General features: G+C 44.0%; 2 protein-coding genes and 1 pseudogene across 23 annotated transcripts in view; 2 read left to right on the forward strand and 1 right to left on the reverse strand.

Annotated features, from left to right (window-relative positions):
- Window positions 1-16686, reverse strand: part of CCNY (cyclin Y) — a 310137-nt gene extending 293451 nt beyond the window's left edge. For 2 of the 3 annotated variants that reach the window (XM_009214281.4, XM_017962727.3), the window contains exons 1-3: window positions 16564-16669; window positions 15799-15906; window positions 13647-13751 (exon numbers count right to left, since the gene is read on the reverse strand). The gene's annotated coding sequence lies outside the window, so the exon portion shown is untranslated. Of the gene's footprint in view, window positions 1-13646; window positions 13752-15798; window positions 15907-16563 lie in introns of all 3 variants that reach the window. The other variant, XM_017962728.3, reaches the window with a different exon arrangement.
- The window catches only part of LOC103887425, a 115505-nt gene that overhangs the window by 72537 nt on the left and 16522 nt on the right, over window positions 1-26446 (forward strand). For 18 of the 20 annotated variants that reach the window (XR_002524227.2, XR_004177046.1, XR_002524233.2 and 15 more), the window contains one exon: window positions 25731-25854. Coding sequence is in view for 3 of the 20 variants with exons in the window: in XM_031652394.1 (XP_031508254.1) it covers window positions 25731-25854 (124 nt within the window). In the remaining 17 variants the exon portion in view is untranslated. Of the gene's footprint in view, window positions 1-1948; window positions 2076-16307; window positions 16853-25730; window positions 25855-26446 lie in introns of those variants that run through there. The other 2 variants (XR_001906275.2, XM_031652393.1) reach the window with 2 other exon arrangements.
- Window positions 13221-13315, forward strand: LOC116269552 (annotated as a pseudogene).

Below are 26446 nucleotides of genomic sequence, written 5' to 3' on the forward strand. Positions count from 1 at the left end.
AAGGAAAGAACAAGATTAGTGCGCAAGATGCCTGAATTATTTCTTCACGTTATGTCCATCGCAATAGGTCACCAGTCTACTAATACTCTCAGCCTATTCCTAGTCCTTTGATTGTGAAGATTTTCATTGTAGGCAGTTCCCAAATATGTCATCACCATTTCTTAAAAGTAGAGACACAAGGATTCTCTTGCTATCATCCCTCCCCCTTTAAGAAATTAAAACTGCACAGCAAAATGAACTATCATCAGAGTGAAGCGATAACCTACAGAATGGGAGAAAATTTTCACAACCTATCCATCTGACAGTGGTCTAATCTCCAGAGTCTACAAGGAACTTAAATTTACAAGGAAAAAAAAAATCCCCACTAAAAACTGGGCAAATGGCCGGGCGCACTAGCTCAAGCCCGTAATCCCAGCACTTTGGGAAGCCAAGGTGGGTGGATCAGCTGAGGTCAGGAGTTTGAGACCAGCCTGGCCAACTTGGCAAAATTAGCCAGGCGTGGTGGTGGGCACCTGTAGTCCCAGCTACTTAGGAGGCTGAGACAGGAGAATCGCTTGAACCTGGGAGGCGGTGGTTGCAGTGACCTGAGATCACGCACTGTACTCCAGCCTGAGTGACAGAGCGAGACTCTGGCAAAAAAACAAACAAACAAACAAACAAACAACTGGGCAAAGGACCTGAACAGACACTGCTCAAAAGATATACATGTGGCCAACAAGCATATGAAGAAAAATCAACAACATTGATCATTAGAGAAATGCAAATCAAAACTACAATGAGATACCATCTCATACCAGTCAGAGTGGCCATTATTAAAATGTCAAAAAACAACAGATGCTGGTGAGGTTGCAGAGAAAAAGGAATCCTGTTATACTGTCGGTGGGAATGTATATTAGTTCAACCATTGTGGAAGACAGTGTGGCGATTCTCAAAGACCTAGAGGCAGAAATACCATTTGACCCAGCAATCCCATCACTGGGTATATACCCAAAGGAATATAAATCATTCTGTTATAAAGATACATGCATGAGTATATTCACTACAGGACTATTCACAACACCAGAGAAATGCAATCAGCCTAAATGCCCATCAGTGATAGACTGGATAAAGAAAATGTGGTACATGTACACCATGGAATACTATGCAGCCATAAAAAGGAATGAGATCATGTCCTTTGCAGGGACATGGATGGAGTTAGAAGCCATTCCTCAGCAAACTAATGCAAGAACAGAAAACCAAACACCACATGTTCTCACTTAGAAGTGGGAGCTGAATGATGAGAACACATGGACACATCAGGAGGAACAACACACACTAGGGCCTGTTGGGGGACAAGGGAGAGCATCAAGAAGAATCAGCACCCCATTAGGGTGCTGACCTTAATACCTAGGCGATGGGATGATCTGTGCAGCAAATTACCATGACACACGTTTACCTATGTAACAAATCTGCACATCCTGCACATGTATCCCGAAACTTAAAATAAAAGTTGAAGAAAAAATATATATAAATAATTTTAAAAACAAAGTAAAAATGTTTTTAATGACATATTTTACCTTTTGCTTTCCTTCTGTTCCTTTCCTTTCCTCTCTCCTCCTCTCCCCTTTTTCTTCATTTTATTTTATTTTATTTTATTTTATTTTATTTTAAGACAGGGTCTTTGCTCTGCCACCGAGTCTGGAGTACAGTGACACCATCATAGCTCACTGAAGCCTTGAACTTCTTGGCTAAAGCAATCCTCCTACCTCAGCCTCCCGAGTAGCTGGGACTACAAGCACATGCCAACACACTCAGCTAATTTTTAAATTTTTTGTAGAGACAGGGTCTCATTATATTGCTCAGGCTGGTCTTGAACTCCTGGGCTCAAGCGATCCTCCTGCCTTGGCCTCACAAAGTGCTGGGATTACAGGTGTGAGCAACCATACCTGGTCCTTTTTTTTTTTTCCTTTTAGAACACTGTTCTTAGAGTGAGATTTTTTTTCATGTTTCATTTCTTACATATTTTCTCAAGTTGTGGATTGGGTCAAGGTACTTTAAAACTCTTCCCAGAAAAGACTGGTGAAGAGAAGCCCAAGGTCAGTATAATGTTTCTTCAAGATGCTTTCCAGAGAATCTAAAGGAAAGTCAATACCAGGATAATCCAAACTTTTAGACTCCCCAGTCCCAATATCAATTAATGATATAAGTAGTTTATAATTGATTCATGCTGGCTGGGCACAGCGGCTCATGTCTGTAATCCCAGCACTTTGGGAGGCTGAGGTGGGCGGATCATGTGAGGTCAGGAGTTCAAGACCAGCCTGACCAACATGGTGAAACCCCATCTCTACTAAAAAAATAAAATAAGCCGGGCGTGGTGGCGTGCACCTGTAGTCCCAGCTACTCGGGAGGTAGAGACAAGAGAACTGCTTGAACCCAGGAGTCAGAGGTTGCAGTGAGCTGAGATTGTGCCACTGCACTCTAGCCTGGACAACAGAGCAAGACTCTATCTCAAAAAATAAAACATAAAATGACTCACGTTGACCTTCTGTGTGACACTCATACTATTCAGTTCTTTTTTTTTTTTTGAGACAGAGTCTCACTCTGTCATCCAGGTGGGAGGCCAGTGGTGCCATCTTGGCTCACTGCAGCCTCCTCCTCCTGGGTTCAAGCGATTCTCCTGCCTCAGCTTTCCAAATAGCTGGGACTACAGGCATATGCCACCACGCCCAGCTAATTTTTGTATTTTTAGTAGAGATAGGGTTCTCCATGTTGCCCAGGCTGGTCTCGAACTCCTGATCTCTCTTATTTTTTATTTTATTTTATTTTTTTTGAGACGGAGTTTTACTCTTATTGTCCAGGTTAGAGTACAGTGGCACAATCTTGGCTCACTGCAACCTCCGCCTTCTGGTTTCAAGCAATTCTTCTGCCTCAGCCTCCCAAGTCGCTGGGATTACAGGTGCCCACCACCACGCCGAGCTAATTTTTGTAATCTTAGTAAAGACGGGGTTTTGCCATTTTGGCCAGGCTGGTCTTGAACTCCTGACCTCCGGTGATCTGCCTGCGTTGACCTCCCAAAGTTCTGGGATTACAGGTGTGAGCCACCACACCCGGCCCTTTATTTATTTATTTATTTATTTATTTATTTATTTATTTTAGATGAAGTTTCACTCTTTTTGACCAGGCTGGAGTGCAATGGTGCAATCTTAGCTCACTGCAACCTCCACCTTCCTGGTTCAAGTAATTCTCCTGCCTTAGCCTCCCGAGTAGCTGGGATTACAGGCGCACACCACCACGCCCAACTAATTTTTGTAATTTTAGTAAGGACGGGGTTTTGCCATTTTGGCCAGGCTGGTCTTGAACTCCTGACCTCAGGTGATCCGCCTGCATTGGCCTCCCAAAGTTCTGGGATTACAGGCATGAGCCACCGCACCCGACCTATGCAGTTCTTTATATTCTGTTAATTTTTTTTCAGAGATTGGGTCTCCCTATATTACCCAAGCTGGAATACAACAGCATGATGGTGGCTCACTGCAGCCTCGACCTCCTGGGATCAAGCAATCCTCCTGCTTCAGCCTCCTGAGTAGCTAAGACTACAGGCATGAGCCACCAAACCTGGTTAATCTTTTTAATTTTTTGTAGGCCAGGTGCGGTGGCTCATGCCTATAATCCCAGCACTTTGGGAGGCCAAGGTTGGCGGATCACCTGAGGTCAGGAGTTTGAGACCAGCCTGACCAACATGGCAAAATCCCGTCTCTTCTAAAAATACAAAAATTACCCAGGCATGTTGGCACATGCCTGTAATCTCAGCTATTTGGGAAGCTGAGGCAGGAGAATCGCTTGAACCCAGGAGGTAGAGGTTGCTATGAGCTGAGATCGCGCCAGGCTGCACTCCAGCCTGGGCAACAGAGAGAGACTAATTAGAGACAGGGTCTTGCTATGTTGTCCAGGCTGGTCTCAAACTGCTGACCTCAAGCGATCCTCCTTCCTCAACCTGCCAAAGCCATTCAGTTTTGTTTTGTTTTGTTTTTTAAGACAGATTATTGCTCTGTCACCTAGGCAGAGTACAGTAGCACAATCATGGCTCACTGCTGCCTCAACTCCCTGGGCTCAAGTGATCCTCCCACTTAGGCCTCCCAAGTAGCCAGGACCACAGGTGTGCACTACCATGGCCAGCTCATTGTTTTATTTTTTTGCAGAGACGGGATCTCACAAGGTTGCCCTGGCTGGTTTTGAACTTCTGGCTTCGAGCAATCTTCCTGCCCAAGTTTCGGGATTATAGATTTGAGCCACAGAACCTGGCCCACTATTCACACATTTAATACACCAAGCCTTGCAGAAACCGCCAACATCTTTAAATGGAACTATCAGCTTCTAATGTAGCTCAAGGATCCCAAAAGTCCCTTTGATTAGGCCTTGGTCAGGATTTGGATGTAGAGAAGAGAAATTATGTCCTAGTGACAGACCCTGCCTGGCAATGTTAACTGGGCGGTTATTCTAAACCACATCAAATGATCTGATTGATCTCAGGTGGGGCACAGGCACTTACATTCTTCTAAGGCTTCCAGGCAATTTTCATGCACAGCCAGCATTTAAAACTCTTTTCCTAGGGTGAAACCCATATCTTAGTTTGCCAACTGGATGCTTTCTCAACTTCCCAGATCCCTGATCGGGGTCCTAGATTTGACATACTACTGCACTTCTGGGAGGGGAGGGGAGTGGTGGGAGTGACGGGAATGATGGTGTCGGCCCAGTCGGCCCCTGGCAGGATGGGGGTAATAGTGGGAGCAGGGGCAACCTTGCAGGAGGTAGGCTCTGACATACAGCATTTGGTCTGTGCTTTAATCCAAATGCAAGTCCATGATTCAAGAGTCTTTTCTCCCCGTGGTCCTGTCTGCCTCAGACTCTGAGAAGAGTTGGCAGGCTTGAGTTCATCAAATGCCTTGGTCATGATAGGAAGGATGAGGTAGCGTGACACCACAAGAGGCATGGGGGAGAGGAGAAAAGAGAGAAAAGAGAGCACCAGAAAAGAACAGAAAAAGGCACTGAAGGTGGAAGTAGAAAGACAAAGCATGAACAGGATCAAATTCTCAGTTCCAACATAGAAACTGCCGTGCTTTCTCCGACCCTGATAGTTTTGGTTTCTTTCTGGGACATTAGTATAATAGAAAATGGCTGTAAGAGTTAGAAGAGCAAGTGATTTTCTGAGCCCATGGGATGTCTCAGGGTCCCTTAAAAAAAAAGTATGTTGTTTGATTATGCATAAAATGTCCTTAAGGAGAGCCCACATTTTCTTTTCTACATTAAAAAAAAAAAAAAAAAAAAAAGAGGGGGGGGGGGGAGTGGCGCGACACTGCTATACTACCACTACAGGAGGCCGAGGCAGGCGGATCACTTGAGGCCAGGAGTTTGACACCAGCCTGGCCAACATGGACAAACCTCATCTCTACCACAAAAAAAAAAAAAAAATTAGCCAGCCATGATGGCTCGTGTCTGTAATCCCAGCTACTTGGAAAGCTGAGGCAGGAGAATCACTTGAACCCAGGAGGTGGAGGTTGCAGTGAGCCAAGATCATGCCACTGCACTCCTGCACTCCAGCCTGGGTGACACAGCAAGACTCTGTCTCAAAAAAAACCAAAAACAAAAACAAAAACAAAAAACCAGACTGGGTGTGGTAGTTTATGCCAGTAATCCCAGCACTTTGTGAAGCTTGAGCCCAGGAGTTCAAGACCAGCTTGGGCAACATAGTGAGATCCCATCTCTACAGAAAATTTAAAAACCAGCCAAGCATGGTGGTGTACTCCTAGCTACTCAAGAGGCTGAGGTGGGAGGATTACTTGACCCCAGGAAGTCAAGGCCACAGTGAATAAAATAAGGCTGAAAATAAAACCCCACCCAAGGAAAAGTAACAAGATTTAAAGCTATACTTTCAAACAAAGGCCTGGACAGAAGATTCTGGAAAGATGATCGAATAGGAAGCACCAAGAATCGGTCTCCCTATCTAGACAACAATTACTTGGGCAGAATCTCTTTGTCATAACTATTTCAGAACTCTGGAATCTATTGAAGACTTGCAGCTTTCAGCAGAAGACTTAGATGGTAAATTGTGGATAATTTTGGTCAATTTCAGCTCTTGGTGCAGTAGCAGCTACCCTTTTCCTTACCACCTTTCCCCACGGCAGGCAGCTGTGCATGTGTTTCTTTTTCTTTCTTTTTTTTTTTTTTTTTGAGATAGAGTCTCTCTCTGTCACCCAGGCTGAAGTGCAGTGGCTCGATCTCGGCTCACTGCAACCTCCACCTCCCAGGTTCAATCAATTCTGCCTCAGCCTCTCGAGTAGCTGGGACTACAGGTGCGTGCCACCACACCCAGCTTATTTTTGTATTTTTTAATAGAGACAGGGTTTCACTATGTTGGCCAGGCTGGTCTCGGGGGCCTCATGATCCGCCTCCCAAAGTGCTGGGATTAAAGGCATGAGCCACAGGGCCCGGCCGCATGTGTTTCTAAGGCAGATTGAACCAACTTGCAGGAGCCAGGGTCGACAAAGAAGCCCTCTCCTCCAACTATTAGGAATCTCCACAAATATCAGAATCACTGGTTTCTGCTTTTGATCACAGAGGCACAGACGAAGAAGCAGGTGGACGTTTTTGTTGTACCTCTGTCATTGTGGCAAGACCCTCCTCTGGATATGAAGGGCCAGCGCCCTTCCCCCACCTTCATTTTCTCTTTCTTTCCCCCTTGGGAGTCAAATACTAAAGTCTGGGATAGTCAAAAGCAACTGAATATACAGGAAAAATTAGGAAGTACTCACACCTCCCAGGGAAAGGTGCAGGCTCACAAGAGGCCTCAGAAAACATCAGCTTTCCACCTCAGCCTAACTTCTTGTCACAGAGGCAGCAAACAACATTAAAATAACAACAACAACAAGAAACAAAAACCATAACAAAGAACAGCAAACTCAGAATCTGATTTCCAGAGTTACCGTGTTTTATTTACTTATGTAGAGACAGAGTCTCACTCTGTCACCCAGGCTGGAGTACAGTGGGACGATTTTGGCTCACTGCAGCCTCTACCTCCCAAAGAAACAAAAACATTCTAGAGCTGAAAAGCACAATAAAATGAAAAATTCACTAGAGGGATTCAAAGGCAGATTTGAGCAGGCAGAAGGAGGAGTCAGTAAAGTTAAAGAAAAGACAATGGAAATTATTGAGTCTAAGGAACAGAAGGAAAAAAGATCGAAGAAAAGTAAACAGAATCTAAGGGACTTGTGGGACACCATCAAGTGGACCAACATGCATATTGTGAAAGTCTAATCTCAGAAGAAGAAGAGGGAAGCCAAGAGAATATTCAAAAAAGTAATGGCTGAAAACATCCCAAACTTGAAAGATATGAATATAAACATCCAAGGTTTTAAGCTTCACATAAAGTTTTCTAGGTAAGATAAACTCAAAGACCCACACCAAGACACATTAGAATCAGACCTTTGAAAGACAAAGAGAAAATCTTGAGAGCAGCAAGGGGGAAGGGGTTCATCACATACAAGCGTCTCTCAATAAGACTGTCAGCACATTTCTCCCAGAAACTCTGCAGGCCAGAAGACAGTGGGCCAACGTATGCAAAGGGCTAAAAGAAAATAAAACCAACAACAACAAGAATCCTATATCTGGCTTAATAGTTCTTCAAAAGTGAGGGAGAAATTAAGACATTCCCAGATAAAAAATGAGGGAGAGCTGGGTGTGGTGGTGTGTGCCTGCAATCCTGGTTGCTCAGGAGACTGAGGTGAGAGGATCACTGGAGCCCAGGAGTCTGAGACCAGCCTGAGTAACACAGCAAGATCCTGTCTCAGCCTCCCGAGTAGCTGGGATTACAGGCACCTGCCACCACACCCAGCTAATTTTCGTATTTTTAATAGAGATGGGGTTTCACCATCCTGGCCAGGCTGGTCTTGAACTCCTGACCTCGCGATCTAGCCGCCTCAACCTCCCAAAGTGCTGGGATTACAGGCATGAGCCACCGCCCAGCCTTGTATGTTATTTAAGTTAAATTGGTATAAATCCAGATTAGAATTTTATAACTTTAGGAAGTTAAATGCGATCTCCATGGTAACCACAGAGAAAATAGCTGTAGATATACACACAACGAAATGAGAAATTAACTTAAATTTTCCACTATAAAAAATCAAGTAAACACAAAAGATAGTAAGGCAGGAAGCATGGAACCACTTATGTGCTATCTTCAGAAGATTTTTATTAGATCCAAAGACACAATCCATTGGAAGTGAAAAAATGGAAAAAGATATTCCATGCAAATAGTAAGTAAAATAGGCCAGGATGACTATACTAATATTAGACAAAATAGACTTTAAATTTTTTAAAGTTACAGTTGACAAAGAAAGACACCATAGATTAATAAAAAGGTTTGGTACAGCAAGAAGATATAATAATTATATGGCTGGGGGCAGTGGCTCATGCCTGTAATCCCAGTATTTTGGGAGGCTGAGGTGGGCAAATCACTTGAGCCCAGGAGTTCGAGACCGGTCTGGGCAACATAGTGAAATCCCATCTCTACAAAAAATTTTAAAAATTAGCCAGGCATGGTGGCACGTGCATGTGGTCCCAGCTACTTGAGAGGCTGAGGTGGGAGGATCACTTGAGCCCAGGAGGTTGAGGCCACAGTGAACTGTAATCATGCCACTGCACTCTAGCTTGGGCGACAGAGAGAGAACTTGTCTGAAAATTATAAGCATTTGCTGGGTGTGGTGGCTCATGCCTGTAATCTCAGCACTTTGGGATGCCGAGGAAGGTGGATCACCTGAGGTCAGGAGTTTGAGACCAGCCTGACCAATATGGTGAAACCCCATCTCACTAAAACAATACCATAATTAGCCAGGCGTGGTGCTCTGTACCTGTAGTCCCAGAATCACTTGAACCTGGGAGGTGGAGGCTGAAGTGAGTCGAGATCATGCCACTTCACTCCAGACTGGGTGACAGAGCAGGACTCTGTCTCAAAAAATATATATATACACACATATATATATATATATGTATATACATACACACACACACATCTATGCACCTCACAGACCATCAAAATATGTAAAGCACAAACAAATAGAATTGAAGGGAGAAAGAAACAGTTCTACAATAAAAGTTGTAGTCTTCAGTGCCCCACTATCAATAATGGATGGAACAACCAGACAGAAGATAAGTAAGGAAATACATGATTTAACAAAATAAACCAACTGTATGTCTATTAGACATATACGGACATAGAACATGCTACCCAACAACAAAAGGATACACACTCTTCTCAGGTGTACATGGAAAGTTTTCCAGGGTAGACCTTATGTTAGGCTACAACCCAACGGTCGATTGTTTAAAATATCATACAATGTGGCCAGGCGCGGTGGCTCACACTTGTAATCCCAGCACTTTGGGAGGCCAAGGCAGGTGGATCATGAGGTCAGGAGATCGAGACCATCCTGGCTAACATGGTGAAACCCCGTCTCTACCAAAAACACAAAAAATTAGCCAGGCGTGGTGAGAGGCGTCTCTACTAAAAATAAAAAAATTAGCCAGGCATGAACTCCAGAGGCAGAGCTTGCAGTGAGCCAAGATAGTGCCACCGCACTCCAGCCTGGGCAATAGAGCAAGACTCCCTCTCAAAAAAAAAAAAAAAAATATATATATATATATCATACAATGTATCCTCTCTGACCACAGTGGAATAAAGGTAGAGATCAATTACAGAAGTAAAGCTGGAAAATTCCTAGAAATTAAACAACACACCTTTTTTTTTTTTTTTTGAGACAGGGTCTCACTCTTTCACCCAGGCTGGAGTGCAGTGGCATAATCACAGCTCACTGCAGCCTTAACCTCCCTGGGGGCTCAGGTGATCCTCCCACATCAACCTCCTGAGTAGCTGGGACTACAGGCACAGGCCACCACGTCTAGCTAATTTTTGTATTTTTTCTTTTGTAGAGACAGGGTCTTGCCATGTTGTCCAGGTTGGTCTTGAATTCTTGGGCACAAGCAATCCACTGGCCTCCCAAAGTGCTGAGACTGCAGGCATGAGTCACTGCACCCAGCCTAATTATTTTATCATCAAATTAGATGACAAGGAATTATGCGCTAAAGAAAAAAGTACCATATGGTAGGTCAGCATTACCAGCCTAAGCATTCTTCACAGCATTCTCAACTCACGGGAAAGCAACCGGGCAGAAAAATCAGGAAATTTCAGAAAGAATATCTCATTACAGCATCATTTTTTTTCACTAAAACAGAAAATAAAAACGAAGCTGCAACCAAAATAAATTTCCAAATGGCTCATTTGTTAGGCAAGCACATTTACTGATAGTGAATTAATTAAATCATACTTAATTCCAGAAGCCAAAGAAATGTGTCCAGAGAAAATAAACTGGTTTAAGACTATTCACTTTTGGGTAAAAAACAGTCACTCAAACAGTTGAGGATGTTGAGAGCAACATCAATAGCCAATTTTAAAACAACGCAAATTATTTTGAGTGATTTTTCTTGGCTTCTAATCACTCAACAGATATTTCCAACACTATTCAGTTGCTGTTTATTCAAGGAGTCAATGCCTGGTCTGAAGTCACTGAATATTAGCCTCTATGAATGGTCTACGTGGAACAAATATAATTGAGAATATTTTTAGAGCACTCAAGAAAACACTAATTCAGTACAACCTCATGGGGAATCTACTAAGATGTGTTAAAATGGATAGTTATAAAAACTATCCATTTTATGGTGGTTCATGCCTGTAATCCCAATGCTTTAGGAGGTCAAGGTGGGAGGATGGCTTAAAGTCAGGAGTTCAAGACCAGCCTAGGCAACAGAGAGAGACCCCCATCTCTACAAAAAAATACAAAAATTAGTGAGGATGCTGGTGCATGTCTGTAGCCACAGCTACACAGGAGGCTAGGGTGGGAGGCTTGCTTGAGCCCAGGAGCTGGATGCTGTAGTGAGCTGTGATAGCACAACTGCACTCCAGCCTAGATGACAGAGTGAGATCCTATCCCCCAAAAAAACTATGTGGAGAAGATAAAGGCCTGGTTTAACAAATTTACAAAGTTTTTTTTTTTTTAATTCGAGGTGTTGGAAGACTTCTTTGTATTCATTGTACTAGTTATCAGCAGGTACATATGTGAAAAATATTTGACTATCATGTGTTATTCAACCAATAGTGTCAACAGTGAACTTCATTTGTTCTCAAGGGCTTAATAATGTTCAGTCCTGTGAATTTTTGTCATAAATAGAAGCAAATGTCCTCATTTGCCCTATCACACAGCAGTTCGATGGTTTTGCAGTGGTAAAATTGTACGGATTTTTTTTTAACCTCACAGTTAAGATTCAAATTTTTCTAAATGAGGACTTTCTGTGACCACTACAATTCTGAATGGCTTTGAAAAGTAGCTTCTGCGGCAGACTTGGTAATGTTTCTTAATGAATTAAGCCTAAAACTACAAGACGAAACAGAGGTTGTATGGAAAACTTCTATTCAGTAAAATCATTTGGATGACAACAATGTGGTTGGAACCATAAGCAACATCAAGCCGCTTTATTTACTCCCTCTGCTGTCAAAAATTAAAACAAGAAGCAAGATCTCCATCCCATACAAATTTGCAGAGAATACATTTTCCAAAACTGTTCCAGCAATATTTTTCATACCTCAATGCAACTGCAAAAGATATTCTCATATTTATTTTTTTTGTTTTTTGTTTTTTGTTTTTTTGAGACGGAGTCTCGTTCTGTCGCCAGGCTGGAGCGCAGTGGCGCGATCTCGGCTCACTGCAAGCTCCGCCTCCCGGGTTTACGCCATTCTCCTGACTGGGCCTCCCGAGTGGCTGGGACTACAGGCGCCCGCCGCCTCGCCCAGCTAATTTTTTGCATTTTTAGTAGAGACGGAGTTTCACCATGTTAGCCAGGATGGTGTCAATCTTCTGATCTCGTGATCCGCCCACCTTGGCCTCCCAAAGTGCTGGGATTACAGGTGTGAGCCACCGCGCACGGCCAGGATATTCTCATATTTCAAAACCCATTTAACTGTGCTGTTGAGGAGCCTCTACATAACCTTTGAGGGGAAATGATTAATCTTCGGTGTAGTAACGTGTTAAAAGGCAAATATCAAAGAAAGAATATAATAAAATCCTATAAATGCCCTCAAGCAGTGAATATAGACAATTAAAATCTTATGCTATGATTGATATCAGTGTCCAGCAGTATCTTATTTGTGTCAAAAAGACATTTCCTTGTTTTGTAAGTACCTATATATTACCTCAATTTGCCTGTTAGCCTACAAGGGGCTTTTCTTTGCAGAAAATAGAAAAGCCCCTCGTCTAGAGGGCTGTAGGTGTCTGAAAGTTGCAGAAAAATGTCATTAAAAGTTGTGTTGAAGGCTGGGCACAGTGGCTCACGCCTGTAATTCCAGCAGTTTGGACCACCGAAGCAGGCAGAACAATTGCACCCAGGGGTTAGAGACCAGCCTGGGCAACATAATGAAACTCCATCTCTACAAAAACTACAAAAATTAACCAGGAGTGGTGGCTCGTGCCTGTAGTCCCAGCTACTCGAGAGGCTGAAGCAGGAGGATCTCTTAAGCCCATGAGATCGAGGCTGCAGTGAGCTGTGATTGTACTACTGTCTTCCAGCCTGCATGACAGAGTGAGATCCCATCTCAAAAAAAAAAAAAAGTGACACTGAAGGATTGCTTGCCAGGGAAAGCTTGGTTAAGTATGAAATCTAATTATTCCAATTTAGCAAACAAAACCTTATCTGCAGTCATGTTACTTTAATCAAAAATAAAAGTGGGCCTGAAGCTACATCTTTCTACTACTATAAACCTAACATGAGCAATTTAGTTTCAGCAAACACCACCATCTGTCTCATCGGTGCTGCCAATTTTAATTTTTATTAGTTTTATAGTTTTGTTTGTATTTCATTTGTACATCTTGTATTGGATTCAGACACCAATAACACTAAGGAATTTAATATTATGTTTGCTCATATGTATGTAATATTATATTAAAAATAGCCTTTATTTATTTTTGTCAAGATGTGGTTTCACTATATTGCCCGGGCTGGTCTCAAACTCCCCAGCTAAAGCCACCTTCCTGCCTCCACCTCCCAAAGTGCTGGGATTTCAGATGTGAGCTACTGCACCTGGCCAAAAAATAGTCTTAAGTCACAATTCTAAGGTGGACATTTATTTTTCTTTATAAGCGTCCAGTTAAATATTCAAATTTGAATGAGAACGATACAGCGAAGATTAGCATGGCCCCTGGGCAAGGATGACATGCAAATTCATGAAGAGTGCCATATTTTAATAAAATCTTGAGCTGATGTTCACCTCAAAAATCCATCCATCAATCAATACTTGATTTTGAGAAAACATTGCCTGAAGTTGAACATCCTCCCAAGATCAGAGCAATTGTCTCAATCAGGTGTTAGATGTGAATATGAATGCGAAGCCCAAATCTTCCCAGATGTATTTTCACTTACTGAAAAGGAACCTTATGAATACACATAAATCTGCTACTTTGAGAAGTGTGAAAAAGCTAAGTGCAGTACTTCTCATCAAGTGGTCACGGAAATGGCGGCGTGTCCGGAAGAGGTTCTATTAGGCAGAATTGACCTTGACAGCAGTCTGGGCTTACCTCTTCAGATGCAGCAGTCCTCACCCTGAACATGCACAGAATTACCTGGAGAGCTTGTTTAGCAGGTTCTCAAACTTCTCTTCCAAAGATTTTCACCCGGCAGTTCTAGAATGAGACCCGGGGATATGTATTTATAGTAAACATCTCAGAAGATTCTGACTGTGAGGATACATGGACCACAATATTTTGAGAAAAATGCCCTCATGACTCCTGATTTTCATGGCTTCATTCTGTCCTTCACTTTATTATTTATTTATTTATTTATTTATTGAGATGGAGTCTTGTTCTATTGTCCAGGCTCAAGTGCAGTGGTGTGATCTTGACTCACTGCAACCTCCACCCTCTGAGTTCAAGCGATTCTCCTGCCTCAGCCTCCCGGGTGGCTGGGATTACAGGTGCCCGCCACCATACCCAGCTAATTTTTGTATTTTTAGTAGAGATGAGGTTTCACCATGTTGGCCAGGCTAGTCTAGAACTCCTGACCTCAAGCAGTCTGCCTCCCTCAGCTTCCTAAAGTGCTGGGATTACAGGTGTGAGCCACCGCGCCTGGCCTGTCCTTCACTTTAGATCCCAGATCTTTTTCAAAGCTGCAAGCTTGTTTTGTCTGCAAGGACTCCCTACTGTACAAGGTGAGGTGGGAAGAGGTCAGCCATTCTATCTTGCTATTCTCTTCATCGTTATAAATCCTAAACCACACTTTCTGCAGAACATTCTAGAATATAGCAGTGCCTTGGGCTATTTTGTTTGTAACTAACTAGAAGCAATTTTCTTGCTTTCAGGTTTAAAGATTCAAATACCAAATAAGTCAACTTGCAGTTGAAGAATAAAATGTGACCAAGACTCATTCTCTATCATTCTAGTTATTTTTTTTAAAGTCTTAAACAACATAAACAATCGACACAGTCTTACATTTAGTGATTTTCTGAAATCTCCACTGAAGTTTCATACATACACAAAAAAGCCCTTGCTTCATTGCTTGCAAAATAGATGAATACCATCATGTTAGGCCAAAATAATTAGTCCAGCCCATGCTTAGTGGTTAATATTAATATAAAACCCCTACAACTCAATATTAGTCTCAATATAAGACATCAAAAACCTAGTGTTGGCAGGGAGCAGTGCTTCACACCTGTAACCTCAGCAGTTTGGGAGGCCGAGACAGGTGGATCGCTTGAGTTCAGGAGTTTGAGGACAGCCTGGGCAACATGGTAAGACCTGCCCCACTTATCTTTACTAAAATTTTTAAAAAGATTAGCCAGGAGTGGTGGCATGTGCCTGTTGGGGCTGAGGTGGTGGGACACTCGCTTGAGCCTGGGAGGTGGAGGTTGCAGTGAGCGTAGATCATGCCACTGCACTCCAGTCTGGGCAACAGAGTGAGACCCTATCACTGAACCAAACAAAACAAACCTAGTGTCACTAAAACAGACTTTTAAAAAGTGTAAAATTCAGGCCACTTCCTAAGCAAACATTGCTGAGGAAACCAAAGTGTTAGTTTGATTTTCTTTTTCTTTTTTAGAGACAACGTCTCACTGTGTTGCTCAGGCTGGAGGGTGGTGGCATGATCACGGCTCACTGCAGCATCAGCCTCCTGGGCTTAAGTGATCCTCCGGTCTTAGCCTCCTGGAGTGCTGGGATTACAGGTTTGAGCCACACTGCACCCAGCCCTAGTCTGATTTTCTTTACTTTACTTTTCTTTTCTTTTTTTTTTTTTTTTGAGAGGGAGTTTCACTCTTGTTGCCCAGGCTGGAGTGCAATGGAATGATGATCTCAGCTCACTGCAACCTCCACCTCCCAGGTTCAAACAATTCTCCTGCCTCAGCCTCCCAAGTAGCTGGGATTACAGGCATGCACCACCATGCCTGGCTAATTTGTTTGTATTTTTGGTAGAGATGGGGTTTCGCCATGTTAGCTAGGCTGGTCTTGAACTCCTGACCTCAGGTGATCCGCCCACCTCGGCCTCCCGAAGTGCTGGGATTACAGGTGTGAGCCACCATGCCCAGTCCCTAGTCTGATTTTCAATGAGTATGTTCCTCCACTGCCAGTCCCCACAACCCATTGCCTGTTAAAACACAAAGCATTTATTAGAAACAAAAGGTTTTTCTAGGAAGGGAAATATTTTTTAGCACTGGGAAATGACAGGGTCGAGGCTTACCTGGTAGCAAAAAGCCCTGGGGCGGTGACTTCTAGTCCCAGTTCAGCTCTTGATGTTGATGTGACTGGAGGAGACTTGGGTTCACTGCCCGATTTCCTGCCTGTGAACCTAGAAGAGCAAGCCCCTTGCGTTTCCAAGGAATCCCGAGTGTGGCACATAAAGTGATGGTGAAATAACAGCCTTGCTGTTTGTGACAGTTCCTGCACCCCTTCTGATGGCCCTGCCATTCAGATTATTCACCACTTGTTTATTCTCACTTTCTTTCTTTATTTTTCTTTTCTTTTTATTTATTTATTTATTTATTTATTTTGAGACAAGGTCTCACTCTGTCACCCAGGCTGGAGTACAGTGGTGCGATCCTAGCTCACTGCAGCCTCAAACTCCTGGGCTCAAGTGATCCTCCCACCTCAGCCTCCCCAAGTAGCTGGGACTACAGGTGTGCACCACCATGCCTGGCTAATTTTTAAATTTTTTGTAGACACAGGGTCTCACTATGTTGGTCTTGAACTGCTGGGCTCCAGTGATCCTCCCACCTCGGTCTCCTAACGTGCTGGGATTACATGCATGAGCCACTGTGCGTGGCCCTATTCTCAATTTCCACACCTTCTCTAGATCGTGCCCTGTTCCCTGACCTCCCAAGTCTCCTGGCTGCAGCCTCTGCTAGTGCACCCACCGAGCAAGCTTTTCACAAACATGACTCCTGACTCCCCAGTTCCCCTCCTGCCCGAGCGTTCTCAGGCCTGGCTCCTGTCGCACAGAGCTCACCTCCATGCCTCTGCCCGTGCTGTCCCTGGACAAGCCCCCCAGCCAGGTGGCTCTCAACCTGGTGGCCTCAGTGTGGTCTTCCCGGTATGAGGCTTACATCTCTCCTGACTCCCACCCACCCATCCCTCCCAGGGGCACCCCGTGTGCACTGTAATAATGCCCCTTGTGTGTCATCACTAGGTCACGGCCCTCCTCAGGGCCTGGGTCTCCCCTAACTTCCTTCGAGTTCCTAGTGCTCTGTGCACACTGCACCATCTCCTCCCCGCTCTAACCCCCATGATAATTAGAGGTGAGACTTGTCATTCTTCAGTGGTTTGGCCTGTAAATTTGGGTTGACGAAAGATGAGTTGAATGGAAAAAGGACACAGGTTCAGGAAACCTAGAATATCCTGAAAATCCTGATTTTTATCCTCAACCTCAAGTATCTTATTTCACACATGTCTAAAGATCAACTTACTTCCCAAGGTTTTTTCTGGCTAAATAGATTCCTTCTTTCTTTTTTTTTCTTTTTTTCTTTTTTAGATGGCTCTGTCACCCAGGTTGGAGTGCAGTGGTGCATTCTCAGCTCACGGCAACCTCTGCCTCCTGAGTTCAAGAGATTCTCCTGCCTCAGCCTTCCAAGTAGCTGAGATCACAGGCATGTGCTACGATGCCCAGCTAATTTTTGTATTTTTAGTATAGACGGGGTTTCACCATGTTGGCCAGGCTGGTCTCGAACTCTTGACCTCAGGTGATCCACCCACCTCGGCCTCCCAAAGTGCTGGGATTACAGGCGTGAGCCACTGTGCCTGGCCAGATTCCCTCTTTTCTTAATCAATAAACATTTCACAATGCCACAAACACCATGAACTAAAAATATCATTTTAGCTTAGTATTTGTCCTTATACTATCGCATTTTATATTTGGGAGGTGAAATGGTTTGGATCTGTGTCCCCGCCCAGATTTCATGTCAAACTGTAATCACCAGTATTGGTGGTGGGGCCCGGTAGAGGCGATTGGATCATGGGGCAGAATGGCTTACCACCAGCCCCTTGGTGCTAGTTCTCGCAAGATCGAGTTGTTTTAAAGTGCGTGGCAACTCCCCTCTCTGGCTCGTGCTCCTCCGGCTCTCACTTTCACTTCAAAAATGAACTAATACAAGAGGGTATCCATGTAATTCATTATTGTATATGGAAGCAGTAACATCCCACTAATGGGGCATCATAGGGAGGGGATACATCCCCTCTAAATGACATTTCTGGATAAATGAAAATGACCACCAGTCCTTTGAAACTTTCACTTTTTTTTTTTCCCCACCAGTCCTTTGAAACTTTCACTTTTTTTTTTTTGAGACGGAGCCTCGTGCTCTCACCCGGGCTGGAGTGCAGTGGCGTGATCTCGGCTCACTGCAACTTCCGCCTCCGAGGTTCAAGCCATTCTCCTGCCTCAGCCTCCTAAGTAGCTGAGATTACAGGCTCCCGCCACCATGCCTGGCTAACTTTTTGTATTTTTTTTTAGTGAAGACGGGGTTTCACTATGTTGGCCAGGCCGGTATTGAATGCCTGACCTCATGATCCACCTGCCTCACCCTTCTGAAGTGCTGAGATTACAGGCATGAGCCACTGTGTCTGGCTGAAAATTTCACCATATTTGATGGAAGTCTTGGTTTTCTAAACAACAAAATTAGGTATGACAATACTTACATAATTGAGAATCAATGGATGTCTTTCTGAAATAGATAGATGCCTGCCTCCTTGTACAATGAAAAATCAACATAACTTTTTTCATGGCATCTCCAAAACACCACTGAAAGCCTCATGATTGAATATTGTAATAATCTACTACTAATTTTGCTTCTTGGAATTCTTGTCTCTCAGTAGTAAATTGCCAGATGATACTTTGTCCTGTTGTTTTACTTGCTAACACCTCCTAATGTACTGCTGCTCCTTGGCACCATACCTGGAAACCAGATCACCAAACTTAGGAGTTAGAAACATGCTCGTGGACGGTGGGGGAAAATGTAAAATGGTGCAGCCATTATGGAAAACAGTATGGCGGGTCTTCAAAAAGTTAAAAATGGAATTACCACATGATTCAGCAATGTCACTCCTGGATATAAACCGCCCCCCCCCCCCGACCCTGAAAAATTGAAAGGAAGGTCTTCAATATTTGAACATCCATTTTCATACCAACATGATTCACAATAGCCAAAAGATGGACGCAGCCCACGTGTCCATCAATGGCCAAATGGATAAAGAAAAGGTGGTATATCCATGCAGTGGAATATTACTCAGCCTTGAAAAGGAAGGAAATTCTGACATGCCACATGGATGAACCTTGAGAACACTATGCTAAGTGAAATAAGCCAGTCACAAAAGGTCACATACTGTGTAATTACACTGATATGAGGTACCTTGAGTTCTCTTGTCTTCATAGAGATAGAAAGTAGAAGGTGGTTTCCAAGGACTGAAGGGAGGAAAAGTAGGGTATTGTTGTTTAATGGGTATAGAGATTCAGTATTGCAAGACAAACTAAACTGTACACTTAAAAATGGTTAAGATGTTGGCTGGGCGTGGCAGCGCACACCTGTAATCCCAGCACTTTGGGAGGTCAAGGCAGGTGGATTGGTTGATCTCAGGAGTTCAAGACCAGCCTGACCAACATGGCAAAACCCTGTCTCTACTAAAAATACAAAAATTAGCAGGGCGTGGTGGCATGTGCCTATAATCCCAGCTACTTAGGGGGCTGAGGTGGGAAGATCACTTGGACTTGGGAAGTGGAGGCTGTGGTGAGCTAAGATTGCCCAACTGCACTCCAGCTTGAGTGACAGAGTGAGACCTTGTCTCAAAAAACAAACAAACAAATGAAAAAACAACAAAAAGAGACATTAAATTTTAAGATGTTAAATTTTATGCTATGTGTATATTGCCACAATTAAACATAAATTTTGAAAAAGGAGTTAGCATACATTAATTCATTCAAAAAACATTTCTTTTGTGTTTATTATATATCAGACTCTGTTCTTGGCAGCAGGGATGAGGGGCTGAACAAAACAAAGTTTTGGCTTTCATAGAACTTGTGTCCTAGTATATAGTATATGATAGCAGACATAGCTTTGCTGTCCACCCAATCAAGTGCATCATTTCAGGTTATTGGTTTTCATAAAATAAATGTATTACCCAGAAAATCTGCAACTTGACCCATTTCAATGACGAATATATCTGAAGTTTAAATATCTTAATTCTAAAACAGCATAATGATTACAATGTTTTAAATCAGGCCAGGCATGGTGGCTCACAGCTGTAATCCCAGTGCTTTGAGACGCTAAGGCAGGAAGGTTGCTTGAGCCCAGGAGTTGGAGGCTGCAGTAAGCTATGATCATGTCACTGCACTCCAGCCTGGGTGACAGAGCAAGACTCTGTCTCTAAACAATAAAAAATAAATTTTAAAAATTGATCTATCTCTAATCTCTTTTGGATGTGGTTTTGTTGTTTGTTTGTTTTGAGACAGAGTCTTGCTCTGTCACGCAGGCTGGTGTGCGGTGACACAATCTCGGCTCACTGCAGCCTCTGCCTCCCAGGTTCAAGTGATTCTCATGTCTCAGCCTCCTGAGTAGCTGGGATTACAGGCATGTATCATCATGCCCGGCTAATTTGTTGTTGTTGTTGTTGTTGTTGTTTTTAATTTTGAGATGGAGTCTCGCTCTCCCTTGCCCAGGCTGGAGTGCAGTGGCGCGATCTCGGCTCACTATAAGCTCCGCTTCCCAGGTTCATACCATTTTTCTGCCTCAGCCTCCCAAGTAGCTGGGACTACAGGTGCCCACCACCATGCAAGGCTAATTTTTTTTGTATTTTTAGTAGGGACGGGGTTTCACCGTGTTAGCCAGGATGGTCTCTATCTCTTGACCTTGTGATCCATCCACCTCAGCCTCCCAAAGTGCTGGGATTACAGGAGTGAGCCACCGCGCCCAGTCAATTTTTGTATTTTTAGTAGAGAAGGGGTTTCCTCTGTTGGCCAGGCTAGTCTCGAACTCCTGGCCTCAAGTGATCCACCTCACAAAGTGCTGGGATTACATGCGTGAGCCGTGTCTCCCAGCCTGCAATGACCTAATTTTTAACAACAGATGATCACACGGAAAGTTATTTTAGAACAATTTGTTTATCAGTTAGACTGCCAGCTAAGTCATCTTCTACTAAAGTTACTTCAGGCACTGAGAAATATTTTCCATTTTTTTTTTTTTTTTTTTCTGATGTTTGTGGAGAGTTAGAGTGGCCCCAAAGGATGACCTCCAGATAATAGGGACATGGCATATATCCTAATCAAGAATGTGAGTGCCAAGAGGTTAGGAATTATTTTTCTTTGCTTGGATTTTAATAACTACTGGCTAAACATCAGACATAAGAAAGTACTTGAGGCCAGGCATGATGGCATGCACTTGTGGTACCAGCTACTTGGGAGGCTGAGGCAGGAGAATTGCTTGAGGCCAGGAGGTTGAGACCAGCCTGGGCAACATAGCCAAGCCCCGTTTCTAAAAAAAAAAAAAAAAAAAAAAAAAATGTTTAATTAGCAGGAGCTGGGTGTGGTGGCTCATACCTGTAATCCTAGCAGTTTGGGAGGCTGAGGTGGGAGGACTGCTTAAGCCCAGGAGTTCAAAACCAGCCAGAGCAACAAAGTGGGACCTCGTCTCTACAAAAAAATAAATAAATAAATAACCAAGTGTGCTGGCATGTGCCTGTAGTCCCAGCTACTCAGGAGACTGAGATGGGTGGATCACTTGAGCCTGGTAGGTTGAGGCTGCAATGCGCTATGACCATGCCTGTGAATAGCCAATGCACCCCAGCCTGGGTGACAAAGCAAGACCCTGTCTCAAAAAGAAAAAAAAAGAAAAGAAATTAGCAGAGTGTGGTCTTGTGCATATAGTCGCAGCTACTGGAGAGGCTCAGATGGGAGGATCACTTTCAGCCCAGGAGTTAGAATCTGCAGTGTGCTATGATCACATCTGTGAATAGCCACTGCACTACAGCCTGGACAACATATCAAGACCCCATCTCTCTTTAAAAAAAAAAAAAAAAAAGGATACTTGATGAAGCCAGATTGGCTATGACACTAAATAACATTGTAAGGGATATTATTGGGATATTAAATGTATAATGTGCTTGGATCCCCCGACACATATATGACCTTTCCCTACTCTGTTGGCATCATGCATCTGCCTCAGGCAGGATTACAATTTTTGTGTCAAGAAGGCAAGGCCAGGCGCAGTGGCTCATGCCTGTAATCCTAACACTTTGGGAGGCCGAGGCAGGTGAATCACCTGAGGTCAGGAGTTCAAGATCAGCCTGGTCAACATGGTGAAACTCCATCTCTACTAAATACAAAAAATTAGCCTGGCGTGGTGGCGCACACCTGTAGTCCCAGCTACTCAGGAGGCTGAGGCACAAGATCAGGCCACTGCACTGCAGCCTGGGAGACAGAGTGAGACTCCGTTTAAAAAATAAAGAAAAAAAAGGCAAAGAGAAAGAGTAAATGTTTGATTTTGCAAAATAGGCTTTTGAAGAGATAGGGTTTTCTAAATTGCAAGTGTTCCATCTTTATTCAAATTAAATAATTAATTAAAATTATTTTTTTTTTTTTAGCGAAATAGGGTCTCTGTCACCCAGGCTGGGGTCCAGTGGTGTAATCATAGTTCACTGCAGCCCCCAACTCTTGGGCTCAAGTGATCTTCCTGCCTCAGCCTCCTGAGTAGCTGGGACTACCAGCATGAAACACCATGCCCAGCTAATGTGTTAACTTTTTGTAGACATATTGCACAGCCTGATGTTGAACTTGTGGCCTCAAGGATCCTCCTGCCTTGGCCTCCCAAAATGCTGGGACTACACGTATGAACCACCACACTAGGCCCCAAATGCTTTTTTTTTTTTTTTGAGTCAGACTCTCACTCTGTTGCCCAGGCTGAAGTACAGTGGCATGGTCTCGGCTCACTGCAACCTCCGCCCCCCAGGTTCAAGCAATTCTCCTGCCTAAGCCTCCTGAGTAGCTGAGATTAAAGGTGCGCACCACCACGCCCAGATAATTTTTGTATTTTTACTAGAGACAGGGTTTCATCATGTTGACCAGGCTGGTCTCAAACTCCTGGCCTCAAGTGATCGGCCCACCTCTGCCTCCCAAAGTGCTGGGATTACAGGTGGGAGCCACTGTGCCTGGCCTCTCCCTCTTTATGTTTTGAGACAAACTTGGCTGGGTCATAGATTGTTATAATGGCCTTATTTTTTTGTTGTTGTTTGAGACAGAGTCTCACTCTGTCGCCAGGCTAGAGTGCAGTGGCGCAATCTCGGCCCACTGCAACCTCCACCTCCCTGGTTTAAGCGATTCTCCTGCCTCAGCCTCCCAAGTAGCTGGGATTACAGGCACGTGCCACCACACCTAGCTAATTTTGGTATTTTTAGTAGAGATGGGTTTTCACCATGTTGACCAGGATGGTCTCGATCTCCTGACCTCATGATCTGCCCACCTCGGCCTCCCAAAGTGCTGGGATTGCAGGCGTGAGCCACCATGCCCAGCCTAATGGCATTATTTTTAAGCAATGGATGATCCTTTGAAAAAAATTTAAAGGAAAACAGCAATTTACTTCAAACCAGAGTGCAAGGGAGCTCGTGGAAGCAGAAGGGAAAACAGGAAGAGCCTTTCCCTTCCACCTCTGAGCACAGAACTTTTCTCCTCTAGCCAAAGAATGCTGGGTGGAGAGGATGTCCCATGGGGAGATGTCTGATGGGTCAAGATGACAGATTTTGGAGATTTCCTACAACTTGCCTGGTGTTTTTCTCAAAGACTCAGTAACCACCTTTGGAATTACATTCGTGTTTATAATTTCAAGTTCAACGCATTACATAATCAGTGTCAGAATTCGTTATTCAGGTGGCTCCTGTGAGCCTGCACCCGACCCTCCACTCCTACCCCCATCTGGCTTCCCCAGCACATGGAAAGGTTTAACGCAAAGGATTCTTTCCTTGAAGAGCACGCATTGTTACTTTTTAAAAAGCATTAAATGTGTTATGTTGTTTTAAGGAAGTAAGAAACATTTCTTTTAGAGAAGTGATTACATCTCATATAGGGCTCATTTTGGGATCATGATTTAAGGCAAATCCAGACTGAGCACGGTGGCTCAAACCTGTAATCCCAGCGCTTTGGGAGGCCGAAGCAGGCGGATCACTTGAGGTCAGGAGTTCAAGACCAGCCTGGCCAACATGGCGAAACCCCGTGTCTACTAAAAATATTAAAAGTCACTACTAAAAACAGAAAAAATTAGCCAGGGGTGGTAGCACAAGCCTGTAATCCTAGCTACTCGGGAAGCTGAGGCAGAAAAATCGCTTGAACCTGGGAGGTAGAGGTTGCAGTGAGCCGAGATTGCGCCACTGCACCACAGAGCCAGACTCCATCTCAAAAAAAAAAAAAAAAAAGAAAGAAAGAAAGAGAAATTCCCTGGATTTAGGATGTCATTTCGGTTTCTTTATCAATTTGGCTCCCTCTAGAGGTCAGTTAGCAAATTTTAGTCAGCGCGACTTAACACCTTCGCCCTCTTTTGAAACAGAATAATTTCTCCTAGGAAGGTTTTGGGGGAAATGATTGAAATTGATTAATAGAGTCTATTTTTTTTAGCAAACACTACATTTAATTTTTGCTTAAAATTACTAAGACTGGCCGGGCGCGGTGGCTCAAGCCTGTAATCCCAGCACTTTGGGAGGCCGAGACAGGCGGATCACGAGGTCAGGAGATCGAGACCATCCTGGCTAACACAGTGAAACCCCGTCTCTACTAAAAAAAATACAAAAAAGTAGCCGGGCGAGGTGGCGCGCGCCTGTAGTCCCAGCTACTCGGGAGGCTGAGGCAGGAGAATGGAGTGAACCCGGGAGGCGGAGCTTGCAGTGAGCTGAGATCCGGCCACTGCACTCCAGACTAGAAGAAAAAGCAAACCGCCACCAAAAAAAAAAAAAAAAAAAAAAAAAATTACTAAGGCTGCCAGGTTTACCAAATAAAAATACACGACACCCAGTAATATTTAAATTTCAGATTTAAAAAATTATTTTTTAACCTAAGAATGTCCCAAATACACTAATCTAGCAACTCTGTGTATCTCTGTATATCTGTATATAGAGACATACACTATATATACAGTATTTTACTCCTTATTTGTTGAATGAGGATTCTGAGGATCAAAACATCCAACTCCAGCCTCTCATTTTCCCATGTTCCCATAGCCTGTTCTTGTTTTTTCATTCTAAGTTTTCTTCTAAGTTCTCAAAAGAAATCAGATCATAGGTCTGGTCAGATAACTTGATTTTAAGCTTCAAAGATCCTGAGATACTGAAGGAAGCCAAAATATTTCACCCCAAAATATCCTTTGCTGACATATGTTGAGATAGTTCTTCAGAGAGCCAAGCAGCCCTGCAAAGCTGTCGTCTGCGTGGAACTTTGCATCTGTAAGGCAAACCTGCATCCCTGCAGCCAGGCTCTCTGAGGTCCTCCCTGGTCCAGATCTAGGAAAGATGAACTGAGAGTCTGACATCTCTCAAGATCTGAAAGGCATATTTCCCACCTCTTCTCTCTGAGGGCTGCTACCCGTGAGGTTTCAGTTGCGTAACAAGACCACCTTTGCTAGCCAGGCGTCCTCTTCTCTCCCATCCATAATCTATTTTGCCACTGTCACCTGACTTACCACCATAACCTTTCTGAGCCCATGCTCGAAGGCCCCATTCTTTCTGTAATCTCAAAATGGTAGAAAAGTCTGGGCCCAGTGGCTCACGCCTGTAATCCCAACACTTTGGGAGGCCCAGGTGGGTGGATCACTTGAGGTCAGGAGTTCAAGACCAGCCTGGCCAACATGGCCAAATCCCATATCTAATAAAAATACAAAAAATTAGTCGGGTGTGGTGGTGGGGTATTCCCAGCTACTCTGGAGGCTGAGGCACGAGAATCACTTGAACCTAGGAGTTAGAGGTTGCAGCGAGCCAAGATGGTGCCACTGCACTCTAGCCTAGGCAACGGAGTGAGACTCCGTCTCAAAAAAGGCAGAAAAGCTTCTGTGCTCCACTGGGAAGCTGGGGTAATCGCTCCGTGATTTTCCCCTGTGCGTGTTAATAGATTTGCATGCTTTGTCTCTTAATAATCTGCCTTTGTCTGTTGATGTTCAGCAAAGCTTCGTGAAGTTTCCCTTGGCCCCTACAGTGTTGGCGTCATAGACAGGATACTAAAGCTGCTCTACTTTTCTGGAAGCCACAGTCCAGGGAACCCAGGACCTGTCAAAGCATCAGAAGGGTAAGAAATTCCTACCAGCCAGCCTCCCGGCCTCTCTCCGTGAAATCCAATCAAGCAGACAGCAGAAATCACTGTTTGTCTCTTTCCCCTTTCCTAAAATCTTGATTAACTGGAGAAAAGGATTTGTGTGACTAGTCTTGGGTTAAGTAGCGATTCTGGTATACTTTTAGGCATGAATATTCATATCGTCTGATCCTTTTTCTCTCAGAGTCTTTTCCATTGTATTTCGTTATGGATCTGTCATAAAGAGGGGTGCCATAGGGTAGAACATGGACCTAGAACCCCCAGAAGCGCACTGTGCCAGCTGGCCCTGCAGTTTTTTTGTTTGTTTGTTTGTTTTGAGACAGAGTCTCGCTCTGTCACCCAGGCTGGAATGCAGTGGCGTGATCTTGGCCCACTGCAACCTCCGCCTCCCGGGTTCAAGTGATTTTCTTGCATCAGCCTCCTGAGTAGCTGGAATTACAGGCATGCGCCACTGTGCCTGGCCAATGAGTCCTATTTATAAGGTGCTTTTGTTGTCTCAACCTTGCTGCCTGGTTAGTCCCGGGAAAGTCCAATCCCAGGAGGGCCTGCCTGGTGTCACAGCTTAATA

Source organism: Papio anubis, chromosome 11, assembly GCF_008728515.1.
Source record: "Papio anubis isolate 15944 chromosome 11, Panubis1.0, whole genome shotgun sequence".
In the NCBI taxonomy this organism is placed as follows: domain Eukaryota; kingdom Metazoa; phylum Chordata; class Mammalia; order Primates; family Cercopithecidae; genus Papio; species Papio anubis.